Source organism: Hirundo rustica, chromosome 1 (genome assembly GCF_015227805.2).
Source record: "Hirundo rustica isolate bHirRus1 chromosome 1, bHirRus1.pri.v3, whole genome shotgun sequence".
Lineage (NCBI taxonomy): Eukaryota > Metazoa > Chordata > Aves > Passeriformes > Hirundinidae > Hirundo > Hirundo rustica.
In genome coordinates this window covers 34,882,330-34,900,422 of record NC_053450.1, presented here as the reverse complement: position 1 = coordinate 34,900,422, position 18,093 = coordinate 34,882,330, and the positions used below count along the sequence as shown (strand labels likewise).

Here is an 18,093-nt window from a genome sequence, read left to right as displayed (position 1 = left end):
TAGAAGAGACATGAGACGCAGAATGGAGCTCCCCTCCAAAGCACTTGTCCTCTCCCTCAGCAACGTACACAGAGCCATCTTTGGATAGTTGTAAAAACCAATCCCCAAAGCTTTCTCAATTGGATGTCTGTTAAGAGTTTTAGCATTCCCAGGATGAATTCCCAATTTTATCTTTGCACACGGAAAAGTAAAAAGTTACAGTAAAAACCAACAGAACAGATAAAAGATTTATGATGAAAAGTACATACTGAAGTAACACTAGCTTGTTCTGATAACACCAGGGGAAAAAAAAAGAAAAAAGTGGAGGGTAGTGAAAATAAAGCAAAACTTTATTAATCACACTAAAATTATGGTAAGCCAACAAGAATATCCAGGACATGACTACTGCCTTATCTCTCTACTACTAATTTTGTTGCCCTTAGCTCTCCATCTTTTTGTACCTAAGCCAATACTGATGTTTCCCATTCCTCTTGCCTTAGGTGGCATTGAGGATGTAACACATGCAATTATAATTACTGTAGAGTGTCTAAATAGTCCTTTCCTTGTGGTCAAGACTCCACCCCCAAAGGCAGAAAAAACAGAAGTTGCAGAGAATCCTGCTGTCACTACATGGGGTTATGGAAAGGAAACACCATGGAATCCAGAATGATTTTAGAAATAGTTTTATCTGAAGTCACCCCAGATGAAATACAGCGTCAATGGATACAGCAAGGAGCAACAGATTTCACACTTAATTTCATAATAAAATGATGCACCACAGAGCTTTGGTTTCATTTAAGACAGGAACTCCAAAAGTGCTATCCTCAAAAAGCATTTAATGCTTGCACATACCAAACTGTAACTGCAGGACAGTATTAAAGGCATTGGATGAATTCACAGATTCAGGATTTAATTCCCTATCATATCACCTTTAAAGGTCCCTTCCAATCCAAACTATTCTATGATTTTATGTTCAGAGATTTATGTTTTCCCCACTGCTTTCCTAATTTTCACTGCTATTGAAACTGAAACTAATAAAATCACAAAAATGAAATAATTTCTTAAGAACTATCAAATGGCCTGTACACAGTACTTTGTAACTGGATGTATGCTGTTACTTGTAGGCTGTTTGTTATTACAGGTGAAAAGTGAAGCCTCAAAACCAGGCAATCAATTCTGGGGTCTTTAGATGGGTGAACAAAGTGATTTTTTGCTATTTTAAAAATTTAGCCAACGTATTTGTAAAAAAAGTTACAATGATCAATTTTACGTGGCCATCAATGGATGAGATACCTGGAAATTTGTTAATTTTTGCTGAAATGTAAATCTAAATTAAAAAAGTGAAATTAAGTGATCAAATTCCACAGTTCTTACTTGTTTTTGAGAAGAGGGCCCACTGTCCAATACATAACACCACTGTACACAGTACTTTAATGAGGTCATGAACAAGTAACTTCCAGTAACAACTTCTAATTTTTTGCACCTTCGCAAACCATGTTTAAGGTGTTAACTTAACCAGGGTCCTTCATATTTTTCTCCTTTGAAAATGAACTTTGGAAATACACTTTTCAGACAATAAAGGATAGGAGATATTAGGGATGGTATCTTGAAGGAAATCACACCATGAATTTTACAGATGCCTGCATGTGAATTATTCAGTTTCAGCCTTCAGGAAGTCAGCAGAGAGAAAGTATAGTACATCTCTGCTATGTGACACCTTGATCAGCCTAAAAGTAAATTTTTAACAAGGTCTGTGCTTAGTGTTCCTCCCTACAAATCGAATACTATGCTAGTTTTTTTGATAGGGCGACAAGGAACTTGTAATTTTGCCTCACAGACAGCACTCTTACAGCGAGATCCTCAGTGTGCCTGGGTGGCCAAGAAAGCCAGTGGCATCCTGGCTTGTGCCAGCAAGTGTGGCCAGCAGGAATAGGGCAGTGCTCTGTACTCAGCACTGCTGAGGCTGCACTTGGAAGGCTGTGCTCAGTTCTGGGCCCTCGCTGCAAGAAAGACATGGAGGTGGTGGAGTGAGTCCAGGGAAGGACAATGGAGCTGGTCTCTTCTCCCAGGCAGCAAGGGAAAGGATGAGAGCAAGTGGCCTCAAGTTGCACCAGAAGTTTAGATTGAATATTAGGAAAAAAATCCTTCGTAGATGCAGTTGACAAAAATTGGAACAAGCTCCCCAAGGAAGCAGTGCAGGCAACAACTCTGGAAGCATTTAACAGACGTGAAGATGTGGCACTTCAGGTCATGGTTTAGTGATGGACTTGGCAGCACTGGGTTAACAGCATGACTCAAAGCTTTTAAGAGTCTATTTCAACCTAAATGTTTCTGTGACTCTTGGGCCTGGAGCTGCACCTAATCTCATAGCACATCCCTCCAGGGAACCATCTGTTTATTCAGTGGTACTGGTCTGAGACTTTACTTCCCTGGAGCAGTTCACAAAGGGGTCATGTGAAGACCATGACTTGAACAAGGGCACAAAGGGGAGTGCTGTAAAACCGTAACAGTTTATCTCAACAGCACATGACTGCTGTGAGTTAGGTTATGCCAAAGATCACATCCAAGAGCACACTGAGTACTACGGAACATACTCTACCTATGACTCTGAATCACTGCTATGGAAAAGGCATTTGGGATGCAGACAGCTTTGCACTTACACAACAGCAGACAGGTATTTTAGAGTAATAGTTACAATAACAACAGGTGTAACAATCACAGGTCCAGCTTCCTCCTGTCCTTCTACACTGGACAGGAGTCCTAGCTTTTAAAAGTATTAATTTGCAACAGACAACATTAGATAAAGGTTTTTCCTGGATAATTGCTCCATTGCCTCAAGATGCTGTTTCTATCAGCACAGAAACATCTTAAATTCCAGGGTAAATGAAACTAGATTAGAAGGCTCAAAATCCTCTCCTGTAACAAGTTCAATAACTCACAAAATGAGCAGAACATAGCAGATGCAAATCCATAGTATTTTCAACAAATCCCATCAGTCGGCATTTTGCATTAAGAAACTGTGATATTCTACATGATTATCTAAACATGGATCTCACCTTAAACATGGGTCTCACATGCTCCAGGTGTGTTGCACTAGTAAAAGGGGCCTGAACATGGCTCACTGCCTCCATAAGAGCTTTAGCTGTTTTAGCCATTTGTTCCATTTCCAAGTTATATAGAAGTCTTCTCTGCTTCTCACTAGCAACACCTGCAAACAGATTTTTTTCCTCTCATTTGTGCATCTTTAGCAATGGTGTCTTTAGGAATATAACAATTTTACGTTTTTCATGAAGTACAATATTCAGACGCATTTTTATATTATCTTTACTTTCTGAAATTTATACCAGCCTTCTCATATTTCTTTTACAATACAGATAAAATATAACTTCAGGCAAACTTGTATTTGAAATGTAAATCTTTAAACCTTTATAGAATTTTAAGACTCGAACGACATAGATTTCTTCTCCATCACCTCAACTGACAGCATAAATATCACATCCACTAAACTAAATTCAGAATGAAGAAATATTTAATAGGAATCCATCAGCAGAGAAAAATAACAAAAACAACTGGACACCTTTTTTCAGTGTGAGAACTACATTAAACCTTTTCAGTTCCATAACGGAACCTCCCATCTCATGAAGACTGTGAAATCCAAGTAGCATGCAATAATCATCTTTTAAAAAATGACAATAAAACATTATGCTAAGTGAATGAATACCGGAAACAAGAGTATTTATTTCTTTCAGATGCAAATTTCCTGCAAGCAACCTGTTCATTAGGCTAACCTAGGACTTAAATCATACAAATATGCGGGAGAAAAGTTAAGTCTCTCTCAATGTTCACTGTAGAAAAGCTAGAATGAGTAACATCTCAATCTTCACACCCTGTGCAAAACACAAAAAGTTTTTATGGCATCTGAGAGAGTAAAAGATAGTTAACAAAGTATATAAATTAGGGCCCTAAGAATCAAATATTGCAAAATAGCTGAAGACAGGTTGGCTATTGCAGGAAATCACAACAGTTGCTTAAGAAATAGAAGACACACTATTGGCAACCATGTAACTTCATAGATCCCTCTGATTTCCCTCCGCTGCTGCTCAACAGCAAAACCTGCCTCCTTCATGGTCAATGCACTGATTGCCAGGAATTCAGATGCAAAGGGAAATGAAAAGAAGCAGTTGTATTTAAAGCAGATTTGAGGTTAACATCACACGTTTATGTTAAAAAGAAAATGATATGAAATTAGAAGCTAGGACCCACTGTGAGTTAAGTGAGTGGTGTTCACTTCATTCAGCTTATTTTAAAAAAGAGAACTTCATGAAACTGAAGTTCTTACAGAAAGCTAACAATGCCACTACTTACTTTGTTTACTGGACTTCGTGGGTATTGTTAATTCTTTTGTTTCTTTCATTGAAATCTTCTTTCCAGCTATTTCATTATAAATAGCAGACAAATATTCTTCAGGGAGATCTTTACTGTCATTGATGCCTCTATTCATTTTAATATACTGTTCTTTTGTCATTTTATTCTTAACCTGAAATGCAGAAAGTAGCTGTAAATATCAACAAATGAGGCAAGCTCATCAGTTACAATGCTCCCTATAATACTGCCCAGCCCACGAAAAGTTACCATCAAGGATAAACCTGCTGATTCAGAAGACATTTTAAAGTTTTCAACACATCCGAGACTACACTGTCAAATCTACAATATACCACAAAGCCACAAGGATATTCCAACACTCGAACGTTTGGTAGGACCCACAGATCAAATGTAGGTCAAATTAGACATACATTAAAAAAAAAAAAAAGGAAAAAATGCTTTTCCTTGTCATACAGACCATACCATCTATCATGCAGAAACTTACCTTATAGAAAGGCCTAACCAAAAAAATTTCAAAACCTCAGTACTCATGAAACATAATACTGTTACTTAAAAGACGCACAAACTACACTACCTTAATTCTTACATACATACTAGTATTAAACTGGACATCAAGCTTTTACAACTACATTGTCACAAAGCCTGAAAGTTACATGCTTATGAATTACACAGATATTTACTCCAGCAACATACCTGTGGACTGTGAAGATCTGTTGTCAACATGATAATTGAGTAAGCTAAAACATATGCAGTATCTGCACTAGCAAAAAGAGTTTGCCTGAAGGCAAAAAGGAGAGAAAGAATAGCAAATTTAATTTATTAGGATTTTTTACTAATTATTCAGCTTTCCAAAGTTCTGAAGAAGTGTATCTTACCCTTGGTTACATTCTAAATATCTAGCAGCAAATTTCTCCATTAAGCGATCAATTTTTTGAGCTTCTCCTGGTAGACGAAATCCTTCTAGAAACATGCGCAGAGCTGAAACGAAATCCTTTCCCGAAAAGTCATGTTGGTCTACATATGCATACATGACTTCTTTGTTAAATTTATCATTGTCTCCCAGGAACTCCCCAACCTGAGTCTAAAATAAGAATAGAAAAGACAAATTAGTGCATTTATATTTGAAAAATAAATGTAAGTAACAACAACAGAGTCAAACGTCTTACAAAAAGAGAGGCATGTATTGCAGTTAACGGAGACATACTCCTGCTTCTCCTCTATTGTCCAAAGCAAAGTATTTTGGCTATATATTCCATCATAATGCTCTTGCATGCTCATACATATGTTCCTACATTCTTCCTTCTCTGTTTTTACTCACATGCCATTTTTTTGTTAGATGAATTCCACACGTGTACAAGACAAAGTTAATGTTACTAATGACTGTTCTCTGCTATAATGATTTCTGTACTTAAGAAACTTATTACAGGAATGAAAAGCTTACTAAACTCAACTTTTTCCCCGAGAGTACTGCTCTCAAATGGATGCATCAACAAATATTGCAACAAATATTTTCATCTGAGGGGTGCTCAAATAAAAATAACTGGTACTCAAATACATCTGAATTGACCACTGTCAACACAGTGCAGTGAAAAATAGCATGCATTCACATAAAGATGCCTGTATATGTAAACTGAGGTTAAAAAATGTTCTGATGTCTGAGTCTAAGCACTTATACTGAAATTTGTGACTTCAGCCACATTTGCAAACATGGGCACCAATGGGTGTGGCTTTCATGCACAATGGTGAGAACTGCTGTTTCAGAAGTTAGGTTTCTGATGGCAATATTAACACGAGATATTCCCACCCAGCTATTGCAGGACCCTTCTAAGCCCAGCAACAGCTGCTAGCTGTAAATAAAATCAAAGAACTAATTTCAATTAACTAACCTCTCTGGGGGCAGAAAAACGTGCTTTTAATGCTGTTGCACCACATTATTATTTTCATCATCTCTGAAGGACAGATACTTCTCGCAGTTCCTTACTAAAGTATACAGGACTTACTAAGCTGCTTAAAGCTATACTAGCAACTAAGTAAGTACAAGTTTTGAGTCAGCTCAAGTAGGTTAGTCTCTTGCTGAACTGCAGGATGCATAGAGCACAGGGCAGAGCTCTGCTGCACCCTCAAACTCAAATTCCTTGAACTTACTAATTTTAGAAGAGAGAGAGAAGTTTCTTTTTCTTCATTCCACAATAATGTATTACACACTCTAAACACTATCAACTGATTTGCAATTAGTATAAACACATCAGCATGAGCACAGACAACCATCAGGAAAAGAGTTTTCTTACTGAATCTAATCTTTCCTCTTGATGCAAGAATTGAGCAATATCTTCAGGGGTAGTGCCAAGCATTCCTTGTTCTTGCAGGTACTGAATCCCCCTCTTTGGTTTCTTGTTGAATCTGTACAATTAAGAGCAGGATGAAATGAGAGTTAACCCTTTCACCCATGAGCAAAGCTGTACCAGCTTAAGCAAAAAAAAATCAGAAATTTCAGATGAGATGCTGAAAAATCTACATATTTTTCCTTTATCAAACTGCATATTAGATAAGAATAAGCCATTCCCATTTAACTCTGACACTCACGAAGAAAAAAATATTCCACAAAGACAGCAAAATATTGAAAAGAACAATTATGCCGTTGATTTTTATTTTAATCTGTATGAAACAATCAACAAATCCATTAGTTGCCTGTAAAAATCACACACACAGAATCACTAGATTGGAAGAAACCTTCAAGATCATTGAGTCCAACCCAGCCCTAACACCTCAACTAAACCATGCCACCGAGTGCCACATCCAGCCTGTATTTAAACACATCCAGGGATGATGACCCCACCACCTGCCCAGGCAAACCATTCCAGTACTTTAACACCCTTTCTGCAAAAAACTTTTTCCTAATATCCAACCTCTATTTCCCTTGGCACAGCTTAAGACTGTGTTCTCTCGTTCTGTCAGCTGCTGCCTGGAGAAAGAGACCAACCCCCACCTGACTACAGCCACCCTTCAGGAAGTTGTAGAGAGTGATAAGGTCACCTCTGAGTCTCCTTTTCTCCAGGCTAAACAACCCCAGATCCCTCAGTCGTTCCTCACAGGGTTTGTGTTCCAAGCCCCTCACCAGCCTCGTTGCCTCCTCTGGACGCGCTCAAGCATCTCAACGTCCTTCCCAGACTGAGGGGCCCAGAACTGGACACAGCACTCAAGGTGTGGCCTCACCAGTGCCGAGTACAGGGGAAGAATGACCTCCCTGCTCCTGCTGGCCACACCATTCCTGATCCAGGCCAGGATGCCATTGGCCTCTTGGCCACCTGGGCACACTGCTGGGTCATGTTCAGCCGCTGTCACCAGTACCCCCAGGTCCCTTTCCTCCTGGGCACTGTCCAGCCACACCGTCCCCAGCTGTAATGCTGCAGGGGGTTATTGTAGCCAAAATGCAGGAGTTGGCACTTGGACTTATTAAACTTCATCTTATTGGACTTTGCCCATCCATTCAATGGTTCCAGGTCTCTCTGCAGAGCCATCCTACCTTCCAAGAGACTGACACATGCTCCCAGCTTAGTGTCATCTGCAAATTTACTAATCAAAGACTCAATACCCACATCCATGCCATCAATAAAAATATTGAACAGAACTGGCCCCAGCACAGACCCCTGAGGGACACCACTGGTGACTGGATGCAGCACTGCTCACCACCACTCTCTGGGCCCGGCCATCCAGCCAGTTCCTAACCCAGCACAGAGTGCTCCTGAACAAGCCATGGGCTGCCAGCTTATCCAGGAGTGTGCTGTGGGAAGCAGTGTCAAAGGCCTTGCTGAAGTCCAAATAGACAACATCCACAGCCTTCCTGCATCCACCAGGCAGGACACCTGGTCATAAAAGGAGATCAGGTTGGTCAAACATGACCTACCCCTCCTAAACCCGTGCTGGCTGGGTCTGATACCCTGGCCATCCTGTAAGTGGTGCATGATGACACATGGTATAAATTGATCCCTCACCTTACCAGGTACTGAGGTCAGGCTGACTGGCCTGTAATTACCAGAATCCTCCTTCCCACCCTTTTTGTGAATGGGTGTCACATTGGCCAGCTTCCAGTCATCTCACCAGAACCTCTCCAGTGAGCCAGGGAAATTGGTAAATGATGGAAAGTGGCTTCACAAGCTCATCTGTCAGCTCCCTCCTCACTCTGGGATGGATCCCATCTGGGCCCATAGATTTATAAACATCCAAGTGGCTCAAAATAGAAACATACAAAGTATAGAACCAGGAAACTGAAAGAAACTGAAGCCCTAAAGTACTAAGGCGTATTTGTGCAGGGTCCCAGAACTATATGACGGGGAAATTTCGTTTTTGTATAGAACTGACCTCACTGAAGAGATTAAGGTGACCAAGATGAAATCATACGGAAGATTCAAGTCAGACTGCACTGAGAAACTACACCGTCCTTCAGTTCTAATTATGACAAGTTAATTAATCATAAGGACTCATCAGCATAAGCATATAGGCATTTTCATCAGTAAAATGTACATTGAAATGGGTCATATTTAAATCATCAGGAGTTCAATGTTCTTTTTATCCAAATATAAAACCTTATTTTTAGACAAGCAGGTCTGGAGAAAAAAGAACAAACATTCAGAGTACTCATCTTCTAGCTGTGAGGAATTAGGTTAACACAAAACACTGTTGACAGGCTCCAAAGGGGACACCATTCAGCACTCTTTCACCAGAGGAAGTGCTGTTACATCCAGAGTTTTTTTCCTAACACAAGATGAGTATCTATGAGGAGAAGGAAGAAAAACCCAGGAATCTTCATAGCTCCAAAAGAATCCACCCTCCCATGGGTGATAAAAAGGCACTCACAAGTCAATTCCTTGTTCTATTATTTCCTTTTGCTGCTTTAGGACTTCAAACTGCTCTGGGTTGTCAGTGCCAGACATCTGTGTGCTGTAACTGCCAATTCCTGATGAAGCAGTAGAATCCAAAGAATTTAAGCTTCCATATCTGTTAATTGTCTCAGGGTGTTTGGTTTCACTGTTGTCCTGTTCTGTGGGTTTTTCTTGGCCTATAAATTGAAAAGGGTTATATATATCCACAATACATACAGTGAAAAGAAATAAAAATTACGTCAAATCCTCAATGCAGGCTTCAACAACTCAGGGTTATCTTCAATTACGTATTTTTTTATATATATATATATTCTTCTTTTATTCTGGTCAGGAAAGTAAATAATAATTTTGAAAAATCCCTACAACATATCAAGGAGAATTATATCAGTTCCTCACATACTGAAATTTAAGCCTTAAATCAAAATTATAATTTCGGGGAAAAAAACCCCGACACCTGAGAAAACCAACTACTGATTTTGTTTTCAAATGCACTGTCACTTTTAACCTGGAGCAACTATTCTAAGTTTTTGAAACACAGTGTCTAAAAGAATTTAGGCATGCCAAGGAGTTGGTGCTCTTGAGTTCACAAAGGCAGCCAAGCTAACCACTCCTTGAAAGTTTAAGCACCTAAAGTTGGTGGGTAAAGTAGTAATCTCAAAACTCTAGCATAACCTTAGGTCGAATGGAAACAAGATTTAAACAAGTAATTATTTAGTTACTTCATGGCTTACAACGTTCAAAGTTCTTCAGCTACAAAATGTATGAGTAAATATTCAGTAAGTAAGTAATTTTTACAGTAATCAGTAAATAAGTAAAAAAACGCTCTCTATTCAGCTTGCTTTAGAAGTTATTTAATCAATATGGAATTATATAAAAATTAGGGGAGCTGCAAAGAAAGTTTTGAGATGCTTTTAAAATCAGAAATACAGAAAATAACAGGATTTAGACATTTTCAGTCCGGTAGCATTCTAGGAATTCACACAATTAGGAAAAGACAACTAAGACAACTTGTTTAAATTACACCAAACTTACCAAAGGAAAAACAGTCTGGACATTAATAGCATCAAAATACTGGATGAACACACGCAAGTCCTGCAGCAACTCATTATTAAAGCCAGAAGAAACACATCATATGTCTTACCAAGGGTTGTCTGGGAATTGGGATTTACATATTGATCCTTACTCCACTCCACCATGCACTTCAAGATCGATACTAAGCATTCCAATCCTTTTTTCCTCAAACTTAATTCCTAGAAAAGATTTCATAAGCAATTAATTAGTGGGCTGGAGATTTTAGTCTCAACTTATCATGCCAAGAAACATGAAACTTCATAAAGTTTGGTGCAATTTTTACCTGAACATTGGACATGCCAAGTTCTTGGCTACCCCTTCCTTGAGCAATCTTTGATAAGTCATTAACCAGCCTTTCAAATATATTTGCTGCATTTAAATCACAATCATAGTTCACGTAGATGTCCACCACACTCTGAGCATCTATAAATAAAGTGACATTGTCAACCTTGGAACAAAAACTAGGTTTAATGAAAGGCAACTATAGTTTTACTCTTTAAGATAAAAAAAAATTAAATCTAGAACACAACAGTCCTTAGTACCTGCACATATCCTTGTCAGCGTTTGTATAACCATCCACTTATGATCAAATGAGCTAGTAGAAGTTTCCAAGATATACAGGAAAATTTCTTTGAAGAAAACCTAAAAAATATTCCAGGAAGAGGGAGGAAAAAAAAATCTATTACAAAAACAGTCACTAACTTTGATGGTAAAAATTCTGACATAATTCTGAAAGCAGCACGTTAGAAGTACAAGAAAAAATGAAAAGGCAAAAAAGAAAGGGAGAAAGGAAGAAATACAACTTAGGACTGATACTTGCAAATTAGGAATTTGAATTATTTACTTATGTGCTTCTGCAGTGTTGTCCAGGTTTATTTGCTGAGCATTCAAAAGCAGAATTTGGAATAATGTCAAATCCTGAAGGACAATTCAGCCTAACAAGAAGCCTAAACTGTTGTTAAGAGTTCATCTGGGATTTTGAAAGAAGAGGTATTACCTCATGACAAAAATACTTTATCTACAACATGACAACACTATGGCCCAAACATAGTAAACAGCTACTTATGCAAATTTGAAGTATTGGATCTTCCATTAGAAGGGAAACATTTTGACACAAAAGATTCACTCTGCAATATTAGATTATTATTGGAAGAAGGGTACCAGTCAGGCACAGCATGCAGCAACTCCATTAACAGGAAAGCTACCCTTCACTAGAATACAGATAACTTTACCCCAAAATCATTTTAGTACAGATGCTGTTGTTTGGAACAGAAACTGTTTTATCTCCCCTCAATTAGTTCCTCACCAGATCCATCAGCACCACCATAGTTCTGCTATTCAGCCAAGCTTGCTTAGCAGCTAAACTAAGGCTTCTTCCCACTTCTTCCCTGAGCAGTGGCAACGGTAACAGCACCTGAACCCAAAACTGAACTGCTACAGGCTATTACATCAGAATTAATAAAGAACTGAAAGCTCAGCTCTTCACAGCCACTTGTACCTTTCCAAACCCACAACAGTTTTACTAGAGGGCTGCTGAGAGAGTCTCAAGCCACTCAACTCCTCCAATAGCATCACACCAATATCCAAATACATGACTACCCTTGTTTTTAATATTGACTGTTCCTTCATAGCACAGAATTTTTACAGAGACTATATGCTATTTTTATGCTATTAACCAGGTAGAGAAAAACATAAGGCTGTTTCCACTTTAAGTCATACATGTAAGGAAAAACAGCAACACTGACTTTTAGGCAACTTTGGTGGTAAGCTGTTTCCTCAAGCAAAATGCGCTAACAACAGTTAGATTTTATTGATCTCTAAATTTAGAGAAACAGAGGCACACAGCACAATGCCAGCTGTCTTAATAATAAAAGAATCCCTATGAAACCTAAGGAGTTCAACATATAACAATTCAAAAACCTGCATAGGCTTAAAAATACTTCAGCTTACCAGACTGATTTTAGCCACAATTTTACATAATCAAACAAAATTGAATACACGTCATGCTGTGAGTAACCCTCAGTTACACATTTGGTGTTTTCTGATTTTTTACTGAAAGACAATAATTTTATATAGTCTTTGGAACCAGCAAAAGTATTTCTTTTCTGGTAAAAAATTTAAAAAATAAGTCACTAATGAAGCAGAGAAAAAGGTTTCAGGGACAAAAACTAAACCCAAATCTAAGCTAGAAGTGAAAATAGCTGGAAGCTCTGCATACTATCAAGGTACTTCAGATCTCTGTGCCTCTAAGACCAACTTGACTTTTTGTTTCTCTTGTCACCTTTGGACAAGCATATCCTAGAATGAAGAACTTCTAAAAACCATAGTTAAGGTTTACCTTTCAACTATTAAAAAATGCTATTTATCATTATATAACTCATTGCAATTCACGTCACAGACTTGAGACTTTGTTCCTAGTATACTGGAAAACTAAACCAGAAAAGAGCTATTTATTATGTTTGGTGAACTAAAGTATGAGTTTTAAGGTATTCACAGTTATGAAAGGGTGGCAATGATAAGCACAGCTAAATGACACCCCAACTCCTCTGATATCTAGGATTTGATTTGCATCAAATACACCCATTAATCATTCAGAATCACTGTTAAAATACAAATAAGGTACATCTCAAACTATTTTACTGTCAGAGGGCAGTGTTAGCTAAATATCTAAGTCAACAAGCCATGGGAGGGTCACTCTGAACAGAATCTGAAACTATTCTTTTCAAACATGCCAGAAAATTCTTACACAGATGAAAAATGAAGCCTCAATCCCAAAATATATAGATTTTGCATATTATAAATCGGAGCATATGGCTCTCCGTACTGCTCCAAGACACAAACTGCATGTGAAGTTATCTACATGTCTACCCACATCTTCAGAATAACCTTTAGGATCAGCAGCTGAAAGAAGAATTCTTAGCTCACAATCAGGAAAAAGAAGTTTCTAGACTTTCCATACTATGTAATAGATGGGTCCTTCAGCAGCATCAAGTTTTTGGGTTTCCTATCCACAAGGAGGAAATGCAGCCCTGATATGTGGTGATGGTCCTAATTTAGCATACTCTGGAACCAGCTGCAATAGCATAAGGCTTCCTATATCCAGTTTACCTCATATGCCTTAATTTTCTGTTAGGAATTTGTGAAAGGCTGGCAGTGATAGAAACCTCTCAAGTTTCTGTCAGGGAAGCCGACTGCAATGCGGTCACCACCTACACGCTGACTTGGAAGCTCTCTGAACACAGCAGGTCCAACACTTTCTGGGAGGCAGGCGGTGGGACTGAGAACGGCTCCACCCCGTCTGCCTGATGTGCCAAACACTGCACATGCACTACAGTCTTGTTCAGCACACAGCTGGCCTTGAAACTTTTCAAAATGGATCACATTTTCAAGGCACATTCAGTCATTTCTATCCAATCTATGCTCAACCATATACCGGCAATCTGACTGGTTTTTTTCCCCAAAGAAGTAACAAAATAACCTGGAAAGTGATCAGAACACAATTATTTTATGACGTGCTACTGTCAAAATGAGGTTCTTCCTCCAAAGCTGCCATAAAACATCAACTTGTATAATGACATCCACAGCTGAAAATATCCCTGAATTCAAGGTCCTTGTAACAGCAAGATTTATCAATATTTCTATATTTTCTCTTTACATACTTAAGCTCCACATGGACAAGACAATCTGTTGGCTTCAGTATTCACACTTGACTCCCCAAACAAAAACTTACTAAAATAAACAGCAAGGACACAACTACATATGGTATTATTTTATTCACCACAGAATTAAATCTTTAGCACATGGGACACCAAAAGAGGGTATCCATGTGGTTGAACAGGACAGAGCTGTTCTGAGAAGCTGCCTGTACCTCACGTACAAAGAGCTGATCTCAGGAACAAGCACTCCACCGAGAGAATTACAGAATATTTCAAGCTGAATGGGATCTGCCAAGATCATTGAGTCCAACTTGTAAGCGAATGGTCTGCCTGGGGATACATCTTCCTTTGCCCGATGACTTAGAACTGACCCACTGAAAATTCAAAATGCCTGCCAGGACTCAGAGAATTTATTGCAAAGAATACAGACTTATCTCCACTTATAGTCCAAAGAGTTAAATTGTGTGCACACCTTTAGAGGAAATGAGATCATCTTATTCAGAACATATACTGACAGAGGCCTTGATAAGCAAAGGGAAGTGGCTACAATAATGGGACTTCCCCAGAGAAAGAAATCTGCTCAAGTGATCTCAAAGAGAATCCACAATGCTTCTCATGTCATTAATTTTTATTCTAAAAATCTTTTGCAAAACCACATGTTACACAGTCTTTTCCTAAGTGCATTCATTTTCTTAATTTATAACATGCAGTGCTGGGCTAAGCTTTCTTAATCACAATATTGAACACTGGTTGAGCTTAGCAATAAATCCACTCAATTCTGAGTTTCAGCAACAGTCCACGATTAGTACCATGCCACACCCAACAGAAAACTTTAAAATAAGGAAAATCTGGCAAGTTTTACACAAAAGCTGTGTCACAAAGGAAAACAAATTTATTTAAGCAAGACCAAGCTACACAAATATAAACAAATGTTCACTTAACACCTCCCACACATTTAATTAGAAATTAATGTAACGTACCTCAATCTGCATCTTTAGATGAGTCTTAAAGTTTGACAGGAGGGTAAGAAATATGGAAAGTGAAAGTTCAAAAACTTCTGGAACTGATGAGACTCCATTTTTTGACAGTGCAACACAGAGGTACTGCTTTATAGCATTAATGAACATCTCATTAGTCCTGAAGACTGGTCCTGCATTTTGCAGAATGGACAGAAGCAACTGCAATGAAAGAATCTTTGATCGCAGTTCATGAGATCTAGAACAAAACAACGCAGCACATCAGCCCAGTACAAGTCATAAGAAATAAAAAAACCATTCTCTTAAAAAGTCAATACAAGCCACAATGATTTTGCAAGTGAAATGTTAATGAGAGAAACTCAAATTTGACAATCAGCCTCAGAAAAAGTCATAAAAAGATGTTGGGTCTTTTTTTTTTTTTTTTTTTTTTTTTTTTTTTATTGTTCATTTTTCAACCAAGAATGCAGGCAAGACATTTTCCAGAAAAGGAAAAGCAACTGTTGAACCACTCTTCTGCAGCACAGAACAGCAGCAGCAAGAGGCAACACTGCCCCTTTGGCAAGAGGATGAAGGAGCATTCTTTGCTGTTAACAGAGCTTTGGAAGATCCCATCAAAAACCCAGCCCATCTACCAAACCCTGACTAGTAAAAGTTGGAAATTCCTTCTCCTCCTCTATTTCCACCAGCATGGAAAAAGCGTTGAAGGACTATAAACACGGTACTTCTGCCAACACAGAAATCTCTTTTCCCAAAACCAGCACTATTCAGTCACTGGGCCCAGCGCACTCTGAGAGCAGACAGGTAAGACACAAAACATGCCTATATTAGGCAAGGCAAGCACCAGTCAGGCAACTGCAGGGTTGTCAAGTGCTCCACAGTAACATTCTTACAGACTCAAGTAAACTGTTCATGTCAGAATAGCCCCACTATCTCTGCTCTAAAAACCCCGAAACAGCAAACACAACGAAGCAGCCAAAACTCCCTCAAATCGCACATGAAAAAAGCATAAAGCAAATCTGCACCTCTTAAAATCGAATGCAATAAATAGCATTCCAGGTGAAACCATTCTCTCCTTAGACTCCTGATAATTTCATAAAAGGCTCTCTTGTATCTCTTCTGAAGAGCAGGTACAGACACAATTGGCTTTCCCAACAGGACAGTCCATAGCTTTTGTTAAACAACCACTTGGACAGAGGAGAGTTACAAAACACAGGGAACAATGACAGGGAATTCTTCATCCAGTACAGCCCAGACACAGGAGTGCTTCAAGCCAATCTGCTATATATTGCAAATACATAAGCTTAATTAAAAAAAAAAAGAAAGGTAACTCCAGCCTAAACAAAACCAAAAATGCTAATGATTATTAAGTATGTTGCAAATAAAATTAATTATTTCTGCCCAACAAAAAAGGATGGGGAAATCAACCTGCAGACATTTCAAACTCAATTATGTAAGTCTAACAGTAGACTTTTTTCTAAAGATGACTTTAAGAAGAAAACAGCCAGTCAAATTGAGTGAGGAACTTGTCCCTCGCATTTCTCCTAATGGGCTACAGGTCAAAGTCAATCCAAAACTTTCTCTGTAAGAGTTCCTCAAAAAATGCTTGGAAGCTGAATAACAATCTCTTTTGATGCAAAAGGCTTGATTTTGTATCACATGGTGCGCAGGCAGCACATGACCAGACCATACTTCGCTATGGAAAGTAAGAATTTAAATATGAAGAGAATTTCAGTCATAAATATTAAATATTGCCTACTTCCAGCAAGTGTCAGCTTCCACCTGAAATCCTGACATGCTGACCTCAACAATTTTGTATGATGTGCAGAACCCACTTAACTTAGAACAGGTTCAAGGTAAAAACAAAAACCAGCAAGCAAACCTTCGAGCTATTATTTCACCCCCATCTTATTTTATTCCAGAGAAAAGGGAAGCAAAGACATTAACCAGGTTCCCAGAAAACAACATGCTGATCTTAACTCCTAGACTTGTGATTTTAAGCTAAAGCTTCAAGTTCAGTTACCTAATATCTAAAAATATTTTCATTACATACATCATAACAAACCTAATTGAAAATAAGATTTTTAAAGAGGCAGATAAGACTCTTGAAATGCCATAGATATCCAAGACTCCTCTTCCAATTACAGCATCTTTGTAATAGTTCAAAAAGCCATCAATGACTCAGAACCATTGATAAATTCTAGGCACTTCTCTAAATATGGAATATCTTCAAATGTATTTGCAGTGAATTTCTGTTGCCCTAAATGCCTTTTTCTCCAATTTGTTTTGTATGAAGAGCTTCACCAGTTCTAATAGGAATGTCAAGGACTCCATGGATTCAGGTAAGATTCTCCAAGTGCCTAAATAGCTATTACTACTTTTACAAAGGGAGTTGATCCACTAAAGCCTTTAATAAATGGACAGCTTTAGTTGCAGAGTACTAAATAAAACCACAGGATTTTCATAGCATTTCCTGAAAGACAGTTCTCAGAAACAGTGAGAAACACCCTCATGCCTCGGTCTTCATTCTCTAATGTCCCGACTTTCCATAGTACCTTGCAAGATAATTCAAAAAAATTTCTAGACTAAACCTTTGAACCCTTTTGACTACTTTTCAGCTTATTAAATACACACCACACATTACTGATTAAACTAAACTGTCTTAAAGCTACCTGCTTTAAAAGCTAGACTCAGAACAGTAAAGCTGATTTTATTTTGAAGAATACCAGGCCTTTCACTGTCATCTGAAGTCATACTACAGTTTCGATTTGATCTCTTATCACTCCTTAGAACAAAAAAAGCACTCCTCTTGAAAATGATTAGCAATTGTTCCTAATGTGCAAATAAAATGTATATGAATTACATGCATATAAATCCAAGACCAGAAAGCAAACCTTTCTGCCAACACTCAAATTTAATACTGGCACCCATCTACAAAGGAGACTCTGTATTTGCTTTACAGCAATTCTATAAACAAAACTGAAGACACAGTATCTGCAGTCAGAAGAAACAGCCAAATAAAACCTTTGTTATCACACAGTCATGTTTTGATTAAGTAGACTGACAGAAGTGTCCAACCTGAACAAAAGAATGAAACACTGCACCATGAATTTATCATAACCAGTTACCAGCTCCAGGTGAGGAGCTTAT

General features: G+C 38.3%; 1 protein-coding gene across 1 annotated transcript in view; it reads right to left on the bottom strand.

The window, feature by feature from the left end:
• ARFGEF1 (ADP ribosylation factor guanine nucleotide exchange factor 1) overlaps positions 1-18,093 on the bottom strand; it is an 86,994-nt gene that overhangs the window by 25,308 nt on the left and 43,593 nt on the right. Inside the window, exons 10-19 of the mRNA XM_040061355.2 lie at positions 14,950-15,184; positions 10,856-10,955; positions 10,597-10,736; positions 10,384-10,492; positions 9,217-9,418; positions 6,651-6,762; positions 5,238-5,443; positions 5,056-5,140; positions 4,345-4,516; positions 3,036-3,187 (exon numbers count right to left, since the gene is read on the bottom strand). Coding sequence (XP_039917289.1) covers positions 3,036-3,187; positions 4,345-4,516; positions 5,056-5,140; positions 5,238-5,443; positions 6,651-6,762; positions 9,217-9,418; positions 10,384-10,492; positions 10,597-10,736; positions 10,856-10,955; positions 14,950-15,184 — 1,513 coding nt within the window. The remainder of the gene's footprint in view (positions 1-3,035; positions 3,188-4,344; positions 4,517-5,055; positions 5,141-5,237; positions 5,444-6,650; positions 6,763-9,216; positions 9,419-10,383; positions 10,493-10,596; positions 10,737-10,855; positions 10,956-14,949; positions 15,185-18,093) is intronic.